Source organism: Aulonocara stuartgranti (genome assembly GCF_965226115.1).
Source record: "Aulonocara stuartgranti genome assembly, chromosome: 6".
In the NCBI taxonomy this organism is placed as follows: Eukaryota; Metazoa; Chordata; class Actinopteri; order Cichliformes; family Cichlidae; genus Aulonocara; species Aulonocara stuartgranti.
The window spans coordinates 8,391,906-8,413,068 of record NC_138944.1 but is presented as its reverse complement, the minus strand read 5'-3'; the positions used below and the strand labels follow the sequence as shown (position 1 = coordinate 8,413,068).

Below are 21,163 nucleotides of genomic sequence, written 5' to 3'. Positions count from 1 at the left end.
TCTCTGTGAGGTCAGAGGTCAAATTTACAAATGAATACCTCTTATCTGTGACCTACTCCTACATAAGGTTTGTGTAATCAGAGTAAAACGTCTGTGCAATGTTTTAATACAATAGTTGCTACTAAAATCGTTGATTTTTGAAAAGAATGACAAACAAACACGTTCAGTCTAAGCTGAAAATGTATACATTTGTGTGACAATGAAAACACGCACAATTCACAATATAATCTTTTTTGGATCTTTTTATTGATGAAAAATACATTTAGAGTGCCCAATACGATAAGTTGTGTATTAGATGGCACAAAACAAAACCCCAATAATTTGACAATTCCCTCTGAGCAAGCACTAGGCGACGGTGGGGAGTAAAAACTTCCTTTTAACAGGGAGAAAACTCCGGCAGAACCAGGCTCAGTGAGGAACGGCCATCTGCCTCGACCGGTCAAGGGTTTTTAAAATGACTCGATTAGATGTTAAATAAATTGAAACTGAAAATGCTACGTCCAGATGAACAAAATCTACTTTTAGGGATTTACAAAACACTAACCAAGTATTTTCTGCCTGCGATCCATACAGCATGACCCGCAGAGAGAAAGAAGCTTGTAATGAAATGTTCACTTTCCAATACAGTGATGGCATGCTCCTTGAAAACCTTTACAATTACATCATCTGTATGTTTGTGGCCTAATTCCATGAATGTCAGTATGACATCTGGCTCTTTCCATTTCTCTATTAAAGAGCTGTAAATCATATCACTGAGGAACATCACATTGTCGATTTTGATTTTTTTAAGTCTAGGCCAGAGTTTTATGAATAGCCGTTGGGTGATGGCATCAACTTTTTCAGTACAGCAAGGTGAACTGGCATTGTTAATAACACGTGTCACCACCTTCTTGATAGAGGTTTCCACAGATAACCTGTAATTTTCAGCCTCTTCAGCATCACACAGGGCTGGATTCTGCATAGTGTCGATCAGGTGATTTTTAATGATATCGACCGTCAGTTTTCTCAACACTGGGTCCTCGTCGTTCAGTAACATCAGTAAATGTTTTTCTTTACAGAATGTTTTCTGACGTAGCTCTTGGTAAATGGCCCTGTCGAGATCTTTCAGTTTTTTTTTATGTATATGCAGATCTTTGATCCTGTTGTCAGACAACACGTGTTTTAACAGGTGCCTGTGGAGTTTTTTAGAAGGTTTGTAGTGCGAATTCTTCGCAGCCCGTGTGAGCACAGCATCAATGAGTGCGCTCACACATTCTTCTTCATCATCATCATAATCGCTGACAGTAATGCCAGATGATGATTTTTTCTCCACTATTTGAAATATATTACATTTAAATTCTTCTAAAAGTGTTTGAGAAATGGCTTTAGTTTGTTCGTCCTCGTCATCCTCGGCTCTAACGCACCACGAGAAGAACCTTGCCAGTAGGTTTTTACGGAAGAGGTGATCTTCAAATATGGAAATGATCACCTCTAGGTACGGCTGACCTACGGCTAGCGCAATGATCACGAGATCAGGGCTAATGTCCAGCCGTTTTTTGATGTCTTTAAAAATCCCCTTTTCAAGTTTTTTAATCCCCCTTTGTGTGATTTTGAGAGGCTTTTGCTCAACTTGTGCCCACAGAGCTGTGAAGAGGCGCTGCTGAATCATGTCAGACGGCGACACCTTTGCCTCTTTGGAGGCACGTGTAATAACAGCATTTATTAGCTCTTTAACGAGCAGCTGTTCTTCTGACACTGGAGGTTCCTGGAGAACAACTGACTCTGGATCCCCCGGATTCTGATGCTGGTTGCACGACTGAGGGCAGCACACACAGTGCTTCGATTTCCCCTCGTCGCTCTGTAAAATGTTTGCGCCAGGGACGACACTACATTCAGAGTCATCTGCAGTGGCGCAGCTTTGAATCGCATCGGTCGTTTCAATGGCAGAATTCATATTTTCAAATGATATAAGTTTTTACAATCTGGACTTGATGAGTTTGTGTCTTAGACATTAATCTCTCTTACTCCCTCTTACTAAACTTACCTTGTGACTAACCCTGTGCAAAGGCTTCTATTTATAGACTTTGACCAAGGTGATGTCACACAAGACATGAAAGGATCAAAGGGATTCTAGCGCTAAGCCCCGCCCACATCCGATATGACGGCGACGTGACGTTACCCTAGCGACCACAATGGCGATCCTCAGTTGTTGGGATTGAGTGAAACTTGTTTGGATTCAAACATGTAGCCTGCTGGTCCACTGCTGTAACCCACAGCAAATACTGTTAAAATCCTTCCTTTAAAGTTAGAATGCCAAGCGACCCCCCCTCCGACCCTCACCCACTGTGTTGTTGTCGGGTTTACGGCTGGTAAGCTATGCTAATTTAACTGTTTATGTAGCTTCACTCATTCACCTGCAGACACAGACGGCTATCAGAATGGTCACACGTCGGTATATTACTGGTAGCATTATAAAGTGTTGATATGCATGAATACTTTCTTCGTTTCTGATGAAATTCTACCAGAGTCTGTGTTAATGACAGGGCTGGGGGGATTAGTCCTGTACAAAGAGGTCAACACGGCCCCACAAATGAACTGTTTACTAGTAAGCTTTGACAACTATAAGTAAAATTAAGTCAAAATCAGTGAAATATTAATGAAATATTTTAAAAATGCTACATTCGTACCCACATTTCAGTAACAATAAAGCTCAAATTTAGTGCATCGGCAGTAACAGATGTAACTAGACTGACTGAGTACATTGGGGCTCAATGGCTGATGGAGACTGACACATATCCCAGTGATTTTAGAGAAGATCCATCTATGCAAGTCAGTGTCTGGTATTGACTTGGGATCACTACTTGGTCATTGGGTCTCCAGCTGGCCGTGTCTGCAACCGAATATAATCCAGGCTTTAGCTTTCAAATTTCGAAGTCAAATTCTTGGTTTAACCTTAAAAGCTTTGAATGGCAAAATAAGCTTGTATATGGGAAATGGAATATCAACCAAAAAAACAACAACAACAAACCCCTCATTACAAAAACGTTATAAATTGATTTGCATGTCATTGAGTGAAATAAGTATTTGATCAAAAGATGATTTTATATTTGGTGGAGAAACCCTTGTTGGGGTGCACAGCAGTAAGACGTTTCTTAAAGTTAGTCACCAGGTTTGCACAAATCTCAGGAGTGATTTTGGCACACTCCTATTTACAGACTGTCTTAAAATCCTTTAGGTTTCTTGGCTTTCAATTGGCAACTTGAAGCTTCAGCTCCTTCTACAAATTTTCCATAACACTGTAGTCTGCAGACTGGCTAGGCCACTCCATCACCTCAGTATGCTTCTTCTTTAACCATCCTTTTGTTGCCTTGGTGCTCTATTATGACCCACGTGGACAGATGTTTATCTCCAGTTGACTGGACACAGCTGATCTGTTTGAGCCAGAATTCTGGCAGGACTGTGGAGTTTCAAATCCCTAACTCACTCAATTCATTACATTGATTAAATGTGTTTTCTGGATTTTTGGTTGATGTTCTGTAATTTTCCATTGAAATTAAACTACAATAGAATATAGACACTGTTCATTTCTTTGTAAATAAGAAAGCTTACAACAAATTTAGGGGCTCAAATAGCTATTTCCCCCACTGTAGGAGGCAGCAACCCTGTATTATACAAGTTACCTGAGGAGGGCAGCAATGCGGGGATGATGCATGTCTCCGTCGACTCCAATACAAGAAGAAGACAGCAGCCCCTGAATGGGTGTAGCACCCCCTGTTGGGCGATAAGAGCAGGGAGAGAAACGGGATATTGTAGGTTGGCAGCTTGGCCAGGCTGTCAGTGTTTTAATCAGCGCTGTTCGGCTGGAGTTGCACTTCCTGTGCGGGATTTTTATTTTTTCATAGGTTACTTTTAATTGTATTGGTACATAAATGATGGCGTCGCGGGCAACGGACTAAAGAGACTTTTTTTTAAACCAGTCTTTTAGCCGTTGTAGTCACTGCACTTACAAACAAAAGCCTAGTGCGGATCTTGCGGTCCTTCACAGAGGAAATTCTGCACCTGCTTCGACTGAAACTGCATCACTGCGTGAAACAACAGTTTACACATATACAGCAAACCTGCAAAGTGGGGCCAAACAGCAAGCCACTGCAGCCAGTTAGCTAACTCGGCTACGTCAAGAACTTTTGAGGGCGAGCTCCTGTTATCAGCTCGGGAAATCAGCCGTGTTTTTTCACTCATTCCGCAGTAACCGCAGTCTGAATAACCGCACACGGGAGGTAAACTTCACACGGTGCTTGCTGCAGTTGGTAAAGTTGGGCATCGTCCAGCTAGCTCCTAAGACATGCTCGTTTTTTTCCAATGTGACTCAGTGGCTGCTCATGAAGGTAACGTATCGGCAGCTCGGGTGTTGCCTGGCCGTCGTCGCTTTCTCTGTCCCGTCAACAAATAAAGGTCGATCAATCCAAGTTCACCACCTTCCCCATCGGATTTGTCTGTAGTATGATGGGATCTCTGAAGGCTCTCCAGGAGTGGTGTCGGATACAGTGTGAGAACTACAACGATGTGCAAATTAAGGACATGTCTACGTCCTTTCGAGACGGGCTGGCGTTTTGTGCCATTATTCATCGCTTCAGACCAGATCTGATGTAAGTAACCACAAGTGTAACATAAACGCTACTGTAAAATGAAGTTAGAAGCAGGTTAAGTTAACGGTAAGGTTAATCTGTGGTACACTGGTTCTTTTTTGTGTAGGAGCTGCCTCCGTTGAAAGGTATACTGGTTTTTGAGGCGTGACAGGCTGCTAACTGTTTTCTTTTGTGACTGAATTGAGGTTCAGAATTACTAAGGGTAACTCATCCATTCAAAACACCAATGTAGAACAAAACCTGTCAGGACAGAGCTATCTGAACTCATCTGTGCTCTAAAGAAGAGCTGTCAGACTCCTTAAACTCAAAGGCCATATACACGTACAGCCCAGTTTGATCTCAAGTAAAACCATTACGTAATAACATATAACTTAAGTTTTATAATCTTAATAACTACACTGGACCATATTCAAAACTATTAAAAATGGAGACGAAACCACGAACCCAAGTGGGAAAAACAATCCTTACCCCATTCATTTTAAAATAAGCCAACCAACCATTTTTTCTGTCATGTAATTAGTGATCTGTGATTGCTTAAGGAACATGTGTAATCCCACAGTATCATTATAAGCTACTTGAAGTCTGTGTAACTTTTTTTGTTACAGAGACTGGTACAGTATGAGACATGTTCACTCTATCCATACTTGCAAAAGAGGGCGTGTGCTTGTGCATACACCATACATCATTTTCTATAATTATCTCCATCATCTGTCATTTCATCTGTAATAGAATGCCCAGGATATTTTTACTTTAATGGAATCTGTACGATTGTTATGAGACTGTTTGAAATCAGGAAATCTTAGATATTTGTCTTCTTTGCTTCTGTAAATCATGACAGCATTCTTACAGACACTTTGTGTGGTATCCTGTTTTGTACCATAAACAGGACATGTGGTAAACTGCCCCTGTAGACCAGCACTGCTAGAACTAAATACCACAAGATCATATGCATACATAATGTGGTTCACTAGAGTACGGTCATGCATCCCACTTCTCCAACAGAAAATGTTCCAGTGCAACTCACAGCAGAAAGTCATATGCAAAACCACATGGCAAGGTTTTGTGACTAAACTAGAATAATATTTTTTGCCTTTATGATTCAAACAACTTGTACTTTTTAACTTTCCATACATTTTCACATTTACTGCTCCCATGTAGTAATGATGGCATTGCTACAGTAGGAGTAGTGTTGTAGGTTAAAGACAAAAATCCAGTTATTAATGCTTTAACTGCAGTGAAATTAGATGTTTTCATTGTATTTAAGTAAAAATCTAAAAGCACCATACTAACATACCTAAGTATGGCAGTGTTATCTTGGAAGACACGGTTCATTTTTCAACTCTGTTTTAATTATATTTTGTCACAGCCACTTAAAGAAAAAAAGCCTCCTGTAATGTTGTGAGTTCTGCGATGTGAGCGAGTGTCCAATGTGGCGTGTCAAAGTCATCCTGACAAGCGACGCTCTGTCTGTAACAACACTTCCCTTCTGTGTTTCACACCTACACACTGAGTACAGAGGTTACCACAAAACACCACAGCGTGTATATGTGATTTACAAGGGTTGGGTATAGGGAGGAGGACATGATGACTCGCCATCTTTTTAGTAGAGATTCAAAACAGTAATTTTGTTTTTCACTTGAGTGACAGTGAGCCACCTTTAGCCACCTGTACAAATGACAGCCTGAAACTTTACAGTGCACACAAGCTATCCTGTTTTTGTTTAACGTATGCTGCTGTACACTAAATGTGAATGTGTTTATTTAATTTTTTTCTCTTCAATCAGAATTCACACAATACAATGGTGTGCCTTGAGAAAAGTCCAGATTTCTTGGAGATTTTGTGGCAACTATAAGTTATTAAAAACAAAACCCAGGAAAACTTGCTAGGCATGTGATGCGAGTATGACTGTATTAAACCACAGAAGCACTCTGTCTTCAATTAAATTTTATTGAGTTTATTCTTTGGGAAAATTGGCTTAAAAAATAAGAAAAGTCTTCACTGGTGTTTCTGAAAAACACAAAATCAGTCAGGATGGTAACCTACCAACACTGATGGTATGCTGTATAACCACTGAAGGTGCTACAAAAAAAAGCAGAAGCCCCACAGATGAGCGATTAGCAAGCGTTTTTACAAAAGAAGCGAATCATAGAGATGATAAACCCTTTGCCCAGTTTGACATTTCTGACCATAAAGCCCGTCTTTCAAGGGCAACTGCCAGTCCATAGTGGTCATCAGTGCCCTACCTGCAGACAGGGGTGATAAAAAGGACTTTCATGCTTCAAGAGACCTGTGAGCATCAGAAAGCTGAGAGCTAACTGTCACAGGTTACTGGAAATGGTCATACGCCATAAGAGTTCCTGAGTGAGCCAGAGACAAAGGCAGGTTCTTCCATAGATTCACCTATGAAAGCCTTGAATTTGAATTCCTGAGGTAGGGCAAAGGCACACCAATGTACAGGAAAAGAGGGAACTTGATTTATAACATCAGGGGAAAAAATGAACTATGGATGCTTCGTTGTTCTGAACAGATTGTTATGAAGGGCTAGAATTTTCCCACAGACTGCAGTAAAATGTACCGTTAACCACGTGTCATCCCAGTGTCCTTTGAAGAAAACAGGCAAAATGTGGTCTGATAAATGATTTTGGACAGTAAGCATGTGGCTCGTGCTGTTCATCTCTCAGGTGAGCAAACTGGACTGAATGGAAGCAGAGCAAACTTTCACTTAAACAGTGAAGTGGACTTTATCTGCATAAACAGCACAGCAGTAATGCTGAAAGTACAGGAATTAGACAAATCCTAAACTCTGCAAACTGGGAGCTTTCAAGCTTTGCCTCTTTAATTTGTGTCCCAGCATGCCTCGCTGTTCAGCTTTCTTTCTAGCTGCAGCGGCCCTGCTGAACTCCCTCTGATCCAGACAGACAGCCCGTCAGACTAATCTGCGGCTGAGACCTCTGCCTGTCGAACTGGATTTAGCTCTAATGCATGTGCAGGTCATTTGTAGTAGAAGTGCTGCCCTTTACTCTGCAGCCACTGAAGCTTCATTGAAAAATGGCACACTGATGCAGATGAGACTTGGATGGCCTTATCGTCCTTTGGATGACGACTCCTGTCAGTCAGACCAGTGGAGATGGAGTAGATGTGGAGCCCCAGAAGTCATTCATGGCAAAGTTAATGGAAGTGCACATAAAGTGTCTTTTTAAAACTTGTATTTAAATAAAATTCTGTTAATTTATTGCTGCTTTTGTTTTATATTTTTAAAATCTCTAACTCATTTGATGTCTCACCTGCTCCTTGATTAGTGCTTAATTATTCACTGTCATAACATCAGACAATCTTATTCTGCAAAGCTTTTCCAACTGACTAAACCAGATTTAGCGGATGTACTGGTTCAAGCCAGGTTTTGATCATGTGGATTGTCATTACCGCCTCTCTCTCGCTCTCTCTCTCTCTCTCTCTCTCGCTCTCTCACCTAAAATAAACCTTGGAGTGAGACTCTGAGTCATTGTGGATTAGATGTGCATGCTGATCACACACAGCATTTCACCGTCCCAGTCAGTTCTTTTTTTTCTTTTTTCTGTGAGGTATGAAAATGTAAAATCTTTGTTATTTTTGAGTTACTGCACTTTTTATTTTGGCAATGTCTGTTATGCTGACACGGGGGACTCGGGCTGACACAGCCCTGATATTAAAGTTGCTGCTCGGTGCGTTTGTGGCCACGGGAATTAGATTAGAGAGAACAGAGGTCACTTTGTGTGGCTCCAACACGGAGCTCATTCACAGGATTTTGCCTTCTTGAAAGTTCCACATGGTTTCCACAAGCACTCATTGGGTTCATGGTGGGTTTTTCTTATTTTTCCCCCTGCCATACTGTTGTGTCTAAGACCACTGCACACATTTACTTATGCACATTCATCCCACAGCTCCTCAGACATTTTTTCCAGTTTTACTGCAGGATGTTTACTGGTGAGAAACTGGCTTTAGATCCCTGCTCTGGGCATTTTAGAGCAGAGCCTTGTAATTATCGGCCCATCGCTCCTGCTGCTTCTTTCTTTTTGCTCTGGCATCAGGCATCATTTAAGGCCGGTTTTTGAGATTGTCAGCAGTGGTAGGTGGGAGCTGTAACCGCTCACCACTGCAGTTTGTTATGCTGTCAGGCAAATAATAGCTTATAATCTATTTAGATTATAGCTTATAGTCTATAATATGAGTGCAAATAGTTGAGCAAGTTGTATGTAGAAACAGGGCTGCTATAGAACTATGCTGGCTGCCTTATCTTCAGCCTTATCCTAAATGTTGTTGTAACCTTTTTCTGTCATTGCAGAGATTTTGGCTCACTGACTAAGGAGAATGTCTATGAGAACAACCGCCTGGTGAGTCACGTTTACAACTATATGTTTTGTACACACGTTGTTCTGTGTTGAATGATGTCATTTTGAAACCTGAGTCATTTGGAAATCCCTAGCTTATGTGTAGCCAGAAACATATTATGTGTTTGACTCCTCATAGATGTTGTGGGTGTAAGTGGAGTGTGTGCGTGATGTGAAGACAGACTCTTACTCAATTCTGCTGAAGGGCAGAGAGTCAGAGGGAGGAAGCCAGAGCACTCTGTGTCAGAAAAAACTAAATTCTTGACATAAGCCTGTGGAGAAACCATGAAGTGAAGCTTTTCAGTGCAAAAGTGCAGAGTTTGCAGCTTTGTAAAGCAGTACATCAAATACAGCCTAAAACTTTAAAAATCTGATTTCCTTGACTGTTTTTTTTCCACATGGCTTTGAAGCCAGGAGAACATTGAGGGTTGAAATGGAAGTCTCCTTTCAGTCTGAGCTCAGCTTTGGCAGTTCTTTGTTGTTGTTTTAATGTTTTGTTTTTCAATTCCTGCAGCGTTAGGAGAAGTGAGAAGCTTATAAAGAATTCTTATAAAGGAAGAAAGTAATTGTCACGTCTAGTCTGGAGTGAATATTATGTGGAAAGCATTCTGTTTGATTGACCATGTAAGATCAATTTGTAAGTTTCATGAGTGTATTTGGGGTTGATTGTCTCCTGGAATGACTTTTGAGTCCCCTTTCATGTAGGAGGTGCTGATAGACTCACTAAATGCTGAATCACTGTTTAGATGTTACTGCTGTCACATGGAGACTCAAGCTAGGAGCTCCTACTGTGCAGGTTTCAAGTTATTGTTAACCTTTAGAATCACTGTGGATTACATTACATTGGTAGCAAATGTCAATGTTGCAGACATTTTCTTTTTTTTTTCTTTTTATTGTGTTACACAATTTTTTCAGGTTTTTGATGATGCCTGGTGAGGGTTGATGTGTCACTTGGGTGACACTTTAGGTCACAGACTTTAGAGTGGTCTGTTTAGGAAAGTCATAGATGACAGGGTGACGAGAATTCGAGCCAGAAGGAAGCTGCAGACTTTTTGTGTCACCTCATTTTTGTCATTCATCCAGTGCACCCAGTTTTTGTCTCTGTTTTTAGATTCAAATCCAAAAATAAAACGTTAGGAGTATTTGTCATGGTGAGCCACAGATTTTTCAGCACGAGGTGGAAACTACTTTAGCTTCCCTCAAGTAGCTGTTTTGGTTGTTGGGTTGCCACTACAGAAATAACTATATTGGTTTCACTTCACTCGCTCACCATGCTCAAAAAAATAACAAAAAATAAAAAATCCTAGGCCTTACAAAGTGTAAAATGCAAGAGAAAAGTCTTCCTGACCCGATTTGGGCTGAAAAGTGTTAAAAGATCCATCACTTGGATAGTATCTGACTCAAGGCCTCTGCAGCATTAAATCTCACTACTCTGAGTCTGCTAGCTGTGGATCACTGCAAAGAATCACCATGTACTCATGTGAAGTGGATAACTGCAATAAAATCAATACCTATAATAGCATAATAATAATGATGATAATAATAAATAGATATTAAATGTTACTGAGCAGCACACAGTATTAATGATACATGACGTGTTTGGAGGCAGCTGCCGACCAAGATGGTGTGTGTGTGTGTGTGTGTGTGTGTGTGTGTGTGTGTGTGTGTGTGTGTGTGTGTGTGTGTGTGTGTGTGTGTGTGTGTGTGTGTGTGTGTGTGTGTGTGTGTGTGTGTGTGTGTGTGTGTGTGTGTGTGTGTGTGTGTTCGTGTTCATAAGGTTTCTCAATTTAACTATCTAATAGTAGGTGTGGGGAGGTTAAGACTGGTTTTTAGAAACCACATGTTTGGGGATTTTTAGATTTAGTTTCACTTTAATTGTGATGTGCAGCATTTGTAGGCCTTGTTGTTTCAGAACCGTGCTGGTATGTTGTTATGTAATGCTGTTTGCAGTATCATTTCTTCACTGGAATTTTTTTCTCACTGCTGGTTTTTCTCAAAGGAATAAATGTAAACATCATGCAAACGGCGGATTGTTTTTTTTGTTTTTTTCACTGCATACTTTCTCACACACATCCAGTCAAGCTTTTCCACTTGTTTTGGTTTTATTTATTTCGGCTTGAGATAAGATTTCTCCTGCAGGCTCAGTGCAGTGAGGGGATTTATTTTTTTGTAGGTGCTTAAAGCATTGAAAGGTTAACCACTAATCATTTCCATTCTCCTGAATAATACAGAGACCACACTCCCACAAGTTTCCACTACAACTCCTAATAATAAAGAAATGAAATACTGATAGAAGTCATACCAAGATACCACATTAGGTTTCAACAACAGAACAAGCTGAGTTGTTACCAAATTTGTGCTTATCAAGGTTTTTATCTTTAATAACAAAGAGGTCAGTTTACCTCGCTCTTACTCAAGTTTTGCCTTGTATCTAAGCTCACTGGTTCCTGTCTCATTGCCAACATCTCTTTTTGTTTCCTGCTCTTTCTACTTCCTTTCCCCTTATCCTCTTTTCCTCATTGAAAGGCGTTTGAAGTGGCTGAGACTGAACTGGGGATTCCAGCCCTGTTGGACCCAGAAGACATGGTGTCTATGAAAGTGCCTGACCGGCTTAGCATCATCACATACGTGTCCCAGTATTACAACTTCTTCAACAACAAGTCTCAGGGTGCGTGCAACTGTGTGAATTCTGTCACATACACATGTATAATCTTTTACTTGTTAATGTATATGCTATTACAGACTCAGTAAGCTTTTTTTTTCAGTGATATATTTTAGGTATGAGTGTTTCCTGCAGAGATGTTTTGCATTTGTGACAAACTGCGGTAAATGTGATTATATAAAAGCTGTCTCTCCAGTATCTTCCTTATCCCTGGATTGACTCCTTTTCCATGATCTTGAACTGCAGTTTGTCAAAGTAGTCCTTGTTCTCCTTGTTCCACTTTACCCTACTGCCTACTGGCGTTGGCCAGAGGGGCCGATGGCGCGATATGGCAGCCTCGCTTCTGTCAGTCTGCCCCAGGGCAGCTGTGGCAACCGTAGCTTGCCTCCACCAGTGTGTGAATGCGAGAGTGAATGAATAGTGGCATTGTAAAGCGCTTTGGGTGCCTTGAAAAGCGCTATATAAATCCAATCCATTATTATTATTATTATTATTTGCAGCCTCGGTGAGCTCAGTGTTGTGACACATACACCAGTTCTTTATCTGCAGCAGGTTTTGGTTTCCCTCCAGCATGAAACAGCTTGTCAGAGCATATCAGAGATTACTATCCCCAGCTGCACTCAAAGATGCTGGACTATGACTCTGACGGGTTTAAAAAACAAAAGACAGTAAAGGAAAAAACAAACTAGAATGTATGTTGGGTTGGTTTAAAAAAATATTCCAGAGTTTTGTTTTTATGCACTACTGTAGCAATCATCAAAGGAAAAAGTAAATCTTTTTTTAATTGGATGTCGGTTTAGTCTCTCTTGTCTTCACCTTCAACTCTTAAGTGCTGTGATTGGGTCATATCATCATCATCATCATCATCATCCACTTTCTTTGCTGCCTATGCCAGTGAACAAAGAGCAAACACATTCAGTGTTTGATAACTTGAATAAATGAAAAAGAGGGGGGAAACCACAGATGCAACTTGGTCAACTTTACCAATAGGGAGACATGAACCTAGAGGGTTGGGGCCAGTACCTGGGTATATTTGTCACTTTAATTTAGTGGTGCCATTCATGAAAAGTCTCACTTCATTTCTCATTTCATCATAACTCAGAAGAAACTGGACTGCACAACAGCTTAAATTTTGGGTGTGATAATAATGTATACAAGAAATTAGCCATTAACTGGCTTCCCCTTGTTTCTCTACCACAGCAAACCCTCCTTGTATGAAGAGGCTCAGTACTGCTGGTCTCAATGAGCCAGCCCAGAAAAGGCCTGTAACTCCTCTGGAAGATAAGACTGAGGTAAGTATATAAGACTTGGCACCAGGAGAAGCGTTTTATTCTTTTATCTGTTTGGGAATATTAGGCCTAATTAACGTCTAGGAGCTTGACATGGTGTCTACTAGAGTTTGCATGGTAGCAAGCTGTAGATCACTCAAAATACTTTGATTATGATGGCCTGTTATGGAGTGGATAATCCCACTGAAATGACATTTGAAGCCTTGAAAGATTTAACAATCATTTTGCATGTACTATGTGGAGTTATTACATCGTGTAAATCTGCTATTTTTACTACAAAAGTGTAGAATATCCAAATATGGATTTTTATGTCAACTTCCTTATGTGAGCTATGTGTTGCACAGCAGGGGAAAAAGCTCAACAATGGCGGTAGAATAAGTCTATAAAGATAGCCTCTGTATCCTGTCTCTCTTTTCTTTCGCATGCCCTTCAACACCTTTCCTCCATCCCGTACTCCCATGTACTGCTTTTCTCCTCATCACTCCCCCACTTGCCCTTCCTCCCTTCTTCAGATGGAAATTCATTCCACTCCCTCCTCTTCCTGTTCTCCGTCCTCACATCTCACCCCCCCTCCGCTCTCTGGTCCTGAGCCTAGGCAGTAGGGTGGGGGTGGGAGGGTGGGCTTGGAGGTGAAAGAGAACTGTTAGGTCAGTCTTTCTTAACAGTCTCCTATGGATAAAAGACTAACAGTTGTAGTTTCTTAACACTGTGTGCCAAGTTTTGAAATATGCTGCTTCTAACCCCTATATTTACTTAACACCTAGAAAAAAACAAACAAAAAAAAATGCAATATCTCAGTCCTAAAGAGTAACTGTATCCCAAATGTGTGACTCCCAGAGCCACTAACCAAAGCTGTTTGGATTGTTTTTTACTAATAAACATCTTTTTATCATTTCATTCTTTTGATTTTTTTTTTTAAACACACTTTTTTAATCAATCAAATTATGTTTTCACTTGAACTCCAAAAAGATAAGATAACCAAGTAGATGTAGCTAGCTAAACAGAATGAACAATCCACATCCTCAAATCCTGACTCCGTATATGATCTCCCCCCTCCCCCATTACTCTCCATCTTCCCCCTTCCCCTGATGTCTCCTCCCTGTCCCCCTTCCTGCGAACAACATCCCCGGTCGCATGTACTTGCCGATCCAGTCCGTGCAGACAGGCACCGAAGCGGTTGCGGCAGTCAAGCGGAGCACTCTCAGCAGCACCTGCGCCGCCTGCCAGAAACACGTCCACCTGGTGCAGAGGTTTTTGGTGGACGGCAAGCTCTACCATCGCAACTGTTTCAAGTGAGCGCTCCCTTTCTACTCATTTCTCGTGTTGTGCGTCCTCACCTCCTCTCCTCAAGGCTTACTCCCTCCCTCTGGGTATGGCCGCCAAACAATTTAAAAACTTGATAAAACAAGACCCGAATTATTGAGTCAAGCTGTGACAGAGGATATTGTGCACTATCGGGTGATGGATTCAGATTTGTGTGTGAGTAAGACGCTTGAACTGGATGCTTTATCTTTTTGTTTTAAAAGAAATTGTCAATTAGAAAACATTTATTACAACTTATTACACATTTATAACATATTATAACAGTTATTACTATTTGTATTTGCCATTGCATTACTTTTTATTTTTTATTTCTTTTAATATCAGTAAATTCCCCTTAGCTATTTGTTTATAAATCTTTTTGTTTTGATTACTTTCAGTAATAGTTACTATGATATGGGTGCTATTTTTCTGATTGAAGATGCAAGAAGTTCAGCTTTTCAAAGAGCTGGTCACATATTTTTGGTGGACACAACAGTTAATATTTCACCCTGAGTTGTAGCAGCTGCACATAGGCTTCACACTACAGCTAAAATTAGCTATCGTGTCAGAACAGGTGTGTCCGGTTTCCTGTGACATCGTGAGAAAGAAATGTTTATGTTTCACCTGTTGAACATTTTCAATTCATGTATCTACTGTAGGTGGTGTTTGGTATACATTACTAATGCGTGAATCCTTTTTGCAAACAGGTCACAAAAAACAACTGTTTATTTTTCGTCACACTTCCTGTTTTTGTTTCTTTGTTTTCTCAGGTGCACTGAGTGTCACAGGACACTGCTTCATGGATCCTACAAATTAGAAAGCAACTCTGGGGCACTTGTCTGTGCACATCACCTTAATAGGAATGCTTTATCCAACCAGAATGGCCAGCCCGATCTTAGTAAGAGACCAGCGTCGGGACAGTCTGCTAGGACCGGTCGCAGCACAGTTCCTCACACGGCGCCCTCTGATGGCTGCCAGGCAAAGACTCCAGTACAGGAAACGAACGATTCTGACGTTCCAGCCGATGACTCAGTCACGGTCGCTCCCGTTACAACAAGCAAAGACGGTTTAGAAAAAACAAATGAAGACAGTACCAGCGAAGCAGAGGAGAAACCACGATCTGCCACACCTCCCAACCCTTTCGATGAGAGCGACGATGAAGAGGAGGAGGGAGAGAAAGAAGAAGAAGAAACTCAAACACCAGCCAAACACACAGCAAATGGAGACCTCCCTTCTACACCTCACGTTGAGGTTACCGGTCGGCCAGTGCCTGCACCCCGCCGGGTTTCTGATCCCATCCCTCCACCTCGCCCTGTGCCACGGGCTCGACTCTCCCGCACAGCAGACGGTCCTGCAGTCGGTAAGTAGTTTTTGCACAGTAAGTTTCTAAAAATAGCAGAATCATTTGTTTATAGTCATGCTCAACGCTTTTCCTAATATCACAGGTGAAACTCAGAAGCTTCCACTTCCTCCCAAACCCAGAGGAAGGTCACAGTCTCCTGCAAGGTAGCTGAATTTATCTTAAATGCCATTTCACGTTCGTTAATCACACCTCCATAGTGTTTGTCATGTTGTTGCAGTGTGTGCTGTAATTGTTTAACCCTCCATGCTTCCATGTGGATGTACTTTGTTGTCTTCCTCTGTGTGACCCTCCCTTCCATCACTATCTGTGTTTCACTGTTCAGTGGCACCCATAAACCCAAAGACCCACCTTGGCTCGCACTGGTTCAGTCAGAACCCAAGAAGAAGAAAGCACCAGCCCCTCCCCCTCCCCCTGCTGGACTGGCAACACCTCCAAACACAGGCTCTTTGTCCTCTCTCAAAGGGGAGGGCTCCAGACCCAGCACGCCCCCCCAGTCCTCCAACCCGTTCGAGGACGACGACGACGAAAATAACGAGGGAAATGGGGAAGAAGGGAGTGAGGGAGGAGCACCTCCAGCTACGGTGGTGTCTAGTCACCCATGGTACAGCATCACTCAGGCAGCAGACGCAGTGGGTGCAGACACTCCCACTAATAAACGAAGTTCATCCCGCTCTGTCAGTCCTGCAAGCACCAAGAGCAAGAAACGGCCTGCACCTCGTGCTCCTCGGCCACCCACCGGTAACCAAGGTCAGTTTTATCAGAACCACAAACACCAAGAGCATCCCCTTTGTGCTTTACAAGTATCAAACAGTAACTTAACTATTTGATGTTTTATCAAATGTTTGTAAAGAAATTACAGAAAGAAACATAGGTCATTTTCTTTAGTGTCACCTGATTCAGTGGGTTTCTAAACTCAGTGTAAACAGCTGAGAAATTTGAAGTTTATAGATGAAAACACCAATATGACTGTGCAGTTAAACTGAATGAAAGCAGAGTCCCTTATGAAACATGGCTGTGCCCAAAATTATGCACTAGGATTGACTTTTTCAGGGGGCATACTCTTTATATCACTTATCCATATTTTTGTAATTTATCAGTACTTGACTCATCGTGAATGAGGTCATTTCGCTATGGAAATGTGCTTCTAACTTGTAACACAGCTCTCAGGAAGTGATTGATGATGAGCTAACTAGTGTGTCTGGAAAAGACAGATGCGTCTAAATATGCTGAACAATAGTAGAGACACTGAACACGCAGTGCATGGTACTTTTCATAGTAACATAAGGGTCACCATTCAGAGCCATCCTGGTAATGTATTCGGGCAGATATGTGCAACTACTGACAAAGTGTTTGTCGTTGATTGGCTCTGCAAGGGGTGCAAGCACTATTGTGCAACAGAATTTCCTCAGTTTATTTGTTCACTCTCTATTTATGTCTCTAGTTAAACTGCCAGGTATATGGAGTTACATGTAACAGGACAAAAGTAAATTCATATTTGATTTTCAGTTGCAAAGCCTGATCGTCATTGATCAAGACTGAAGTTTACAACCCAGTGATTTATAATATTGTGCCTTACTTTCCATTTTATCCATTTAATAGATAAAAAGCACATTTGTCCAACTTTGAGCATCCAATCTTCAAAAATGTGTGCAGTATAGAAGTGTGAAGTGTGTGTGCTGTTGTTAGTCACTTTAATCCTAGATTAGTTTGTCTGATGTAAAATTAAACAACCTCTAATTTAACAGACAAGTTGTCACTTCAAAAGAGGTGAGCGGAAACTATGTACACAGCTGATAAAAATAGTAATAATAAAAAAAATTATTCTAAAGAGTCACAGACTAAAAATAGTTGAAAAGAGATGTGTTGCTAATAGATGCTAAAAATAATGTGTTTTCTTTCCCCTTATCCTCGCTTTATTCCAACATTTCAAACTACTTTATTCCTCTTGAATTTCTTCTGTCCCTGCTGTTTTTTTTTTTAATTATTTCAAAAACTTTTCTCTTCTTCAGCTCTCTCTCATTCTCAGTCCTCCTCTTGCTCCCCCTCTCCAGCTCTCAGTACAGAGAGTTTGTCTTCAGGCTCAGACTACAGCTCCTCTCAGCTCCCTTTAGCTGGCGGTGGCAGCAGCGACCAGGAACACAACTTCACCAAAAGCGTCTCCGAGCCTTCCATCTGCTCACCGAACGACTCCAAGCCTTCCCCTTCTTCCTCCTCGACTGAGCATCTCCGTCAGCCTTCTCCAAGCCCCGCCCCTTCTCCAGTACCAGCAAATGCCAGCTCAGCTCCAGCCACTCCACAGACCAGTCGCAACCCAGTGACTAAGGCTCCTCGACCTCCACCACCACGACCCAGCAACCCCAGCCCACTGGCCTCAGAGGCCACCCAGTCACAAAACAAGGTAATGGCGCCACCTCCAAACAGAAGACAATTTATATATCAATACACTTTGCACATACTAAAAATCCAACTGCATCTTTTCTCTTTTTAGCGGATATGTAAAGAGAACCCCTTCAACCGAAAAGCTTCGCCCTCTCCTGCCAATTCTAAAACCAGACCGCCAAAAGGCCCCCGTCCTGCTAGACCCCCGGCTCCCGGTCATGGCTTCCCACTTATTAAACGCAAGGTAAATAACCCCCCAAAATAAAAACGGACTAATTAAAAACAGAAATAAACCCGACAGAAATGACATCATCACTTAAGAGTAAAACAGATGAAGTAGTAGTCATGTGATTCAAACATCCTTCCAGGTGCAGTCAGATCAATACATCCCAGTTGAGGACATCCATGGGGAGATGAGTCAGCTGGAGAAGCAGCTGGATGAGCTGGAGCAGAGGGGAGTGGAGCTGGAGAAGAAGCTCAGAGACAATCCAAACGGTATCACATTACAGCACTTTAAGTCCAGTGAAGACCAGCTTTCTGTTCTTTTTGTTTTGTTTTTTTAAAATAGTCATTTCTAAGTAATAAAAGCAAATCTGCTTCTCTGTCAGAAATGACAGGAGTACTAATATTTGTTATTCACCCTTTCTTCATTTAGATGAAGATGAGGAGCACTTGTTGGTGGACTGGTTCACCCTAATTCATGATAAACACCTTCTTGTCCGACGGGAAGCTGAGCTGGTCTACACGTAAGATATAAATTTTACAGTTTTGGAACGTCATGGCTGGTTTTATTTTTACATATAAACCCTGTAGACAGATGCTCAGAATAGTAAGCGTGAAGTTATATTTTTGAACTTATTGTTGGTTAATGTGTTGCTCTCTGCAGGGCGAAGCAGCAGAACCTGGAGGAGAGGCAGGCTGATGTGGAGTACGAGTTGAGGTGTCTTCTCAACAAACCAGGTATTTGAGACATTTCCATCTGTATAATAACTGGGTTAGAACGTTATCCAGACTGGCCTTTCTCACATGTAAAGGAAGGTAAAAACCATTAAATGCCCAATCCAGTTTCATTTCAGTGGCTCCCAGTAACTATATTCTGTAAAATTATTGTTTACATTATTGAAGTACTCAAAGAACTTAAAAAAAAAAATCAATCTTCAGTTTGAATTATTAAGAATCTCTTGGTTAGTTTGTGCAATGAATGAAATGTCAGTATCTCCAGCACTCCAAGACTTATTAATCAGGACTCCCTGCTGACCTGACAGGATGGTGGATGTGCATTTAGTTTATAGTGAATGCTGCTCTGCTTTTGCATCAATAATTTATAAACCTTGTGAACACCTACAACGTGTACGTAATTGAAATAAAACAACAGATTAAATTATTAATCATGCTCTGCTTCTTCCATTTCTTCTTTCCTCTCATCAGAGAAAGACTGGACCGAGGATGACAAGAGTCGGGAGCAGGAGCTGATGGCTGAGCTGGTTACCATCATTGAACAGCGCAACCAAATAGTCAACAGCATGGACGAGGACAGGCAGAGGTAATCGAGTACAGACAGTTCATGTGCATCTGTGTTGTGTAGAGACTGGCAGGAGTCTAACTGTGGTTCTGTCACAGGGAGGAAGAAGAGGACAAACTTATGGAAGAGATGCTGAAGAAAAAAGGTGCGATGATGTTTCATTAGATTCATGAAGGCACTCTTTTCCTTCCTTTAAATTTTTAATGCAGTTTTATTTCTTATTTTAATCCTCATCAGACTTTCAGAAGGATCCAGACAGCGATCACCAGAAGAAAAAAGGGGCAAAGTTTAAACCCATCAAGGTGCTCAAGCGTCTGAGCCATAAAGGAGAACCGGGAAAGAGTCCCAGCCCGCGTAAGGAGAAGAGCTGAACAGCAGAGGACACGTCTAGCTCAAGAGGATATTTGAAGGACTACTATTTTAAGAAGACTAAAGAATTTTGATAGAAGATTATGACATCTCCTCAAACAGTTTTTAAGCACCAAGACTCATTCAGTGACTATTTTCAGTTGCCTTTTAGTGTCTGACAGCAAGTGCTTTAAAAAGTTTAGGCTCTGAATATTCAAACTAGTGGCATGTTGGGTGGGTTTCTGTATTACTGCACTGATTACTTTTTGCTTTAACATCCCTGCATTGCACAGTGACTCTGCTCTATAGGCCTTCAGCAAAGATGTGATATGTCAGCTTACGTTGATCCCTGATATCCTTGAGTTTTTAGTTTTACTTACACCCTCTTGAGTAGTGGTCTCCTTTGCTCCTTCAAAGGTGCACGTATTTGAGGTTTTATATCATGTTTGGGTTGAGCCCATGGTACTAGTAGCAATAAGTTTGTCTTTTTTGTTGTTTTTTTCCCCGATGAAACTTGCTTGAAACTGCAGCATCTACTCTTGAAAAGCTCAATCAAAGACTTCTAGCTGCTATATATACACATATATTTTATTTGTGTTTGTGTGTATTTTAGTTTCTTCAGTAGTAGTTTTACAATTGTGTTGGTGCTTGTCATCAAAGCATTACACAAACATAGATATAGTATTTATAAGTGGGTTAGACTGGAGGAGAAAATTAGACGAGTAACGAACTGCAGACAAAAAACAAACTGCCGGTTAGTTTTAAACGGGACTTATTCATTTTCCAAGGAAAAGCAGGATAGGTGTCCTTTTATTATGGAAGGTAACAGATGCAATATTGAATTTCAGAAGAAGAAAATATACAGTATTTTATCAACTGTAGCAAAAGCCCAGTTTATAACGGTTTTAACTATCGAAGGATGGACCTGAGGTATGCAATCATTAATTTATATTTTACTATGCCTTTTTGTGCGTGTGTGTTTTGCCTTAGTTTATATCGAGTGCCATTTATTTTATTGCATACATCGTTAGTTCGAGCTAATGTAAACGCGTTTACTCATTCTGTTCGTGTTCTCGTCTCTTAGATGATGTATTTGTCTTGTGTGGCTGTGTCTGTTGTCTGTTTCTGCTCTGTGCCTAACTTCCTGTCCAGCTGAAACAAAGGGCTTCTGTGCCACCACATTTTTGTCATCTTGTACATTGTCCTAAAACGGCAGCAGGACTGTGTGAAATACTGACACTGGGAGGCAGAGGAATAAAAGAAATTCACACAGTTGGGTAGATGTGTGTTGTATTCACTGGCGTGC

At 41.2% G+C, this 21,163-nt stretch overlaps 1 protein-coding gene across 3 annotated transcripts; it reads left to right on the top strand.

The window, feature by feature from the left end:
• Positions 1–2,144: 2,144 nt before the first annotated feature.
• micall1a (MICAL-like 1a) lies at positions 2,145–21,129 on the top strand. 3 transcript variants are annotated; one of them, XM_082536110.1, is made up of 18 exons: positions 2,145–2,348; positions 3,630–4,364; positions 4,479–4,625; positions 8,947–8,995; positions 11,519–11,660; positions 12,855–12,946; positions 14,096–14,235; positions 15,016–15,605; positions 15,691–15,751; positions 15,931–16,355; positions 17,618–18,006; positions 18,097–18,231; positions 18,356–18,482; positions 18,643–18,733; positions 18,874–18,947; positions 19,416–19,530; positions 19,608–19,654; positions 19,747–21,129. In XM_082536110.1, exons 3-18 carry the CDS (start codon positions 4,480–4,482, stop codon positions 19,878–19,880), a joined length of 2,757 nt encoding a protein of 918 aa, XP_082392236.1. In that variant the 5' UTR covers positions 2,145–2,348; positions 3,630–4,364; position 4,479; the 3' UTR covers positions 19,881–21,129. The 3 variants fall into 3 exon arrangements, with proteins under 3 accessions (XP_082392236.1, XP_082392237.1, XP_082392238.1); XM_082536111.1 differs by having other exon boundaries at positions 3,630–4,625; positions 17,660–18,006; XM_082536112.1 differs by lacking the exons at positions 3,630–4,364; positions 4,479–4,625 and having other exon boundaries at positions 2,146–2,348.
• The last annotated feature ends 34 nt before the right edge of the window (positions 21,130–21,163 follow it).

Bases quoted from the DNA above. Each gene is read 5' to 3' on its own strand.
- micall1a (XM_082536110.1), top strand. From the start codon at position 4,480: ATGATGGGATCTCTGAAGGCTCTCCAGGAGTGGTGTCGGATACAGTGT. The intron at 12,947-14,095 runs GTAAGTATATAA...TTGCCGATCCAG, and splicing joins CTCTGGAAGATAAGACTGAG to TCCGTGCAGACAGGCACCGA. The intron at 18,948-19,415 runs GTATTTGAGACA...TCCTCTCATCAG, and splicing joins GTGTCTTCTCAACAAACCAG to AGAAAGACTGGACCGAGGAT.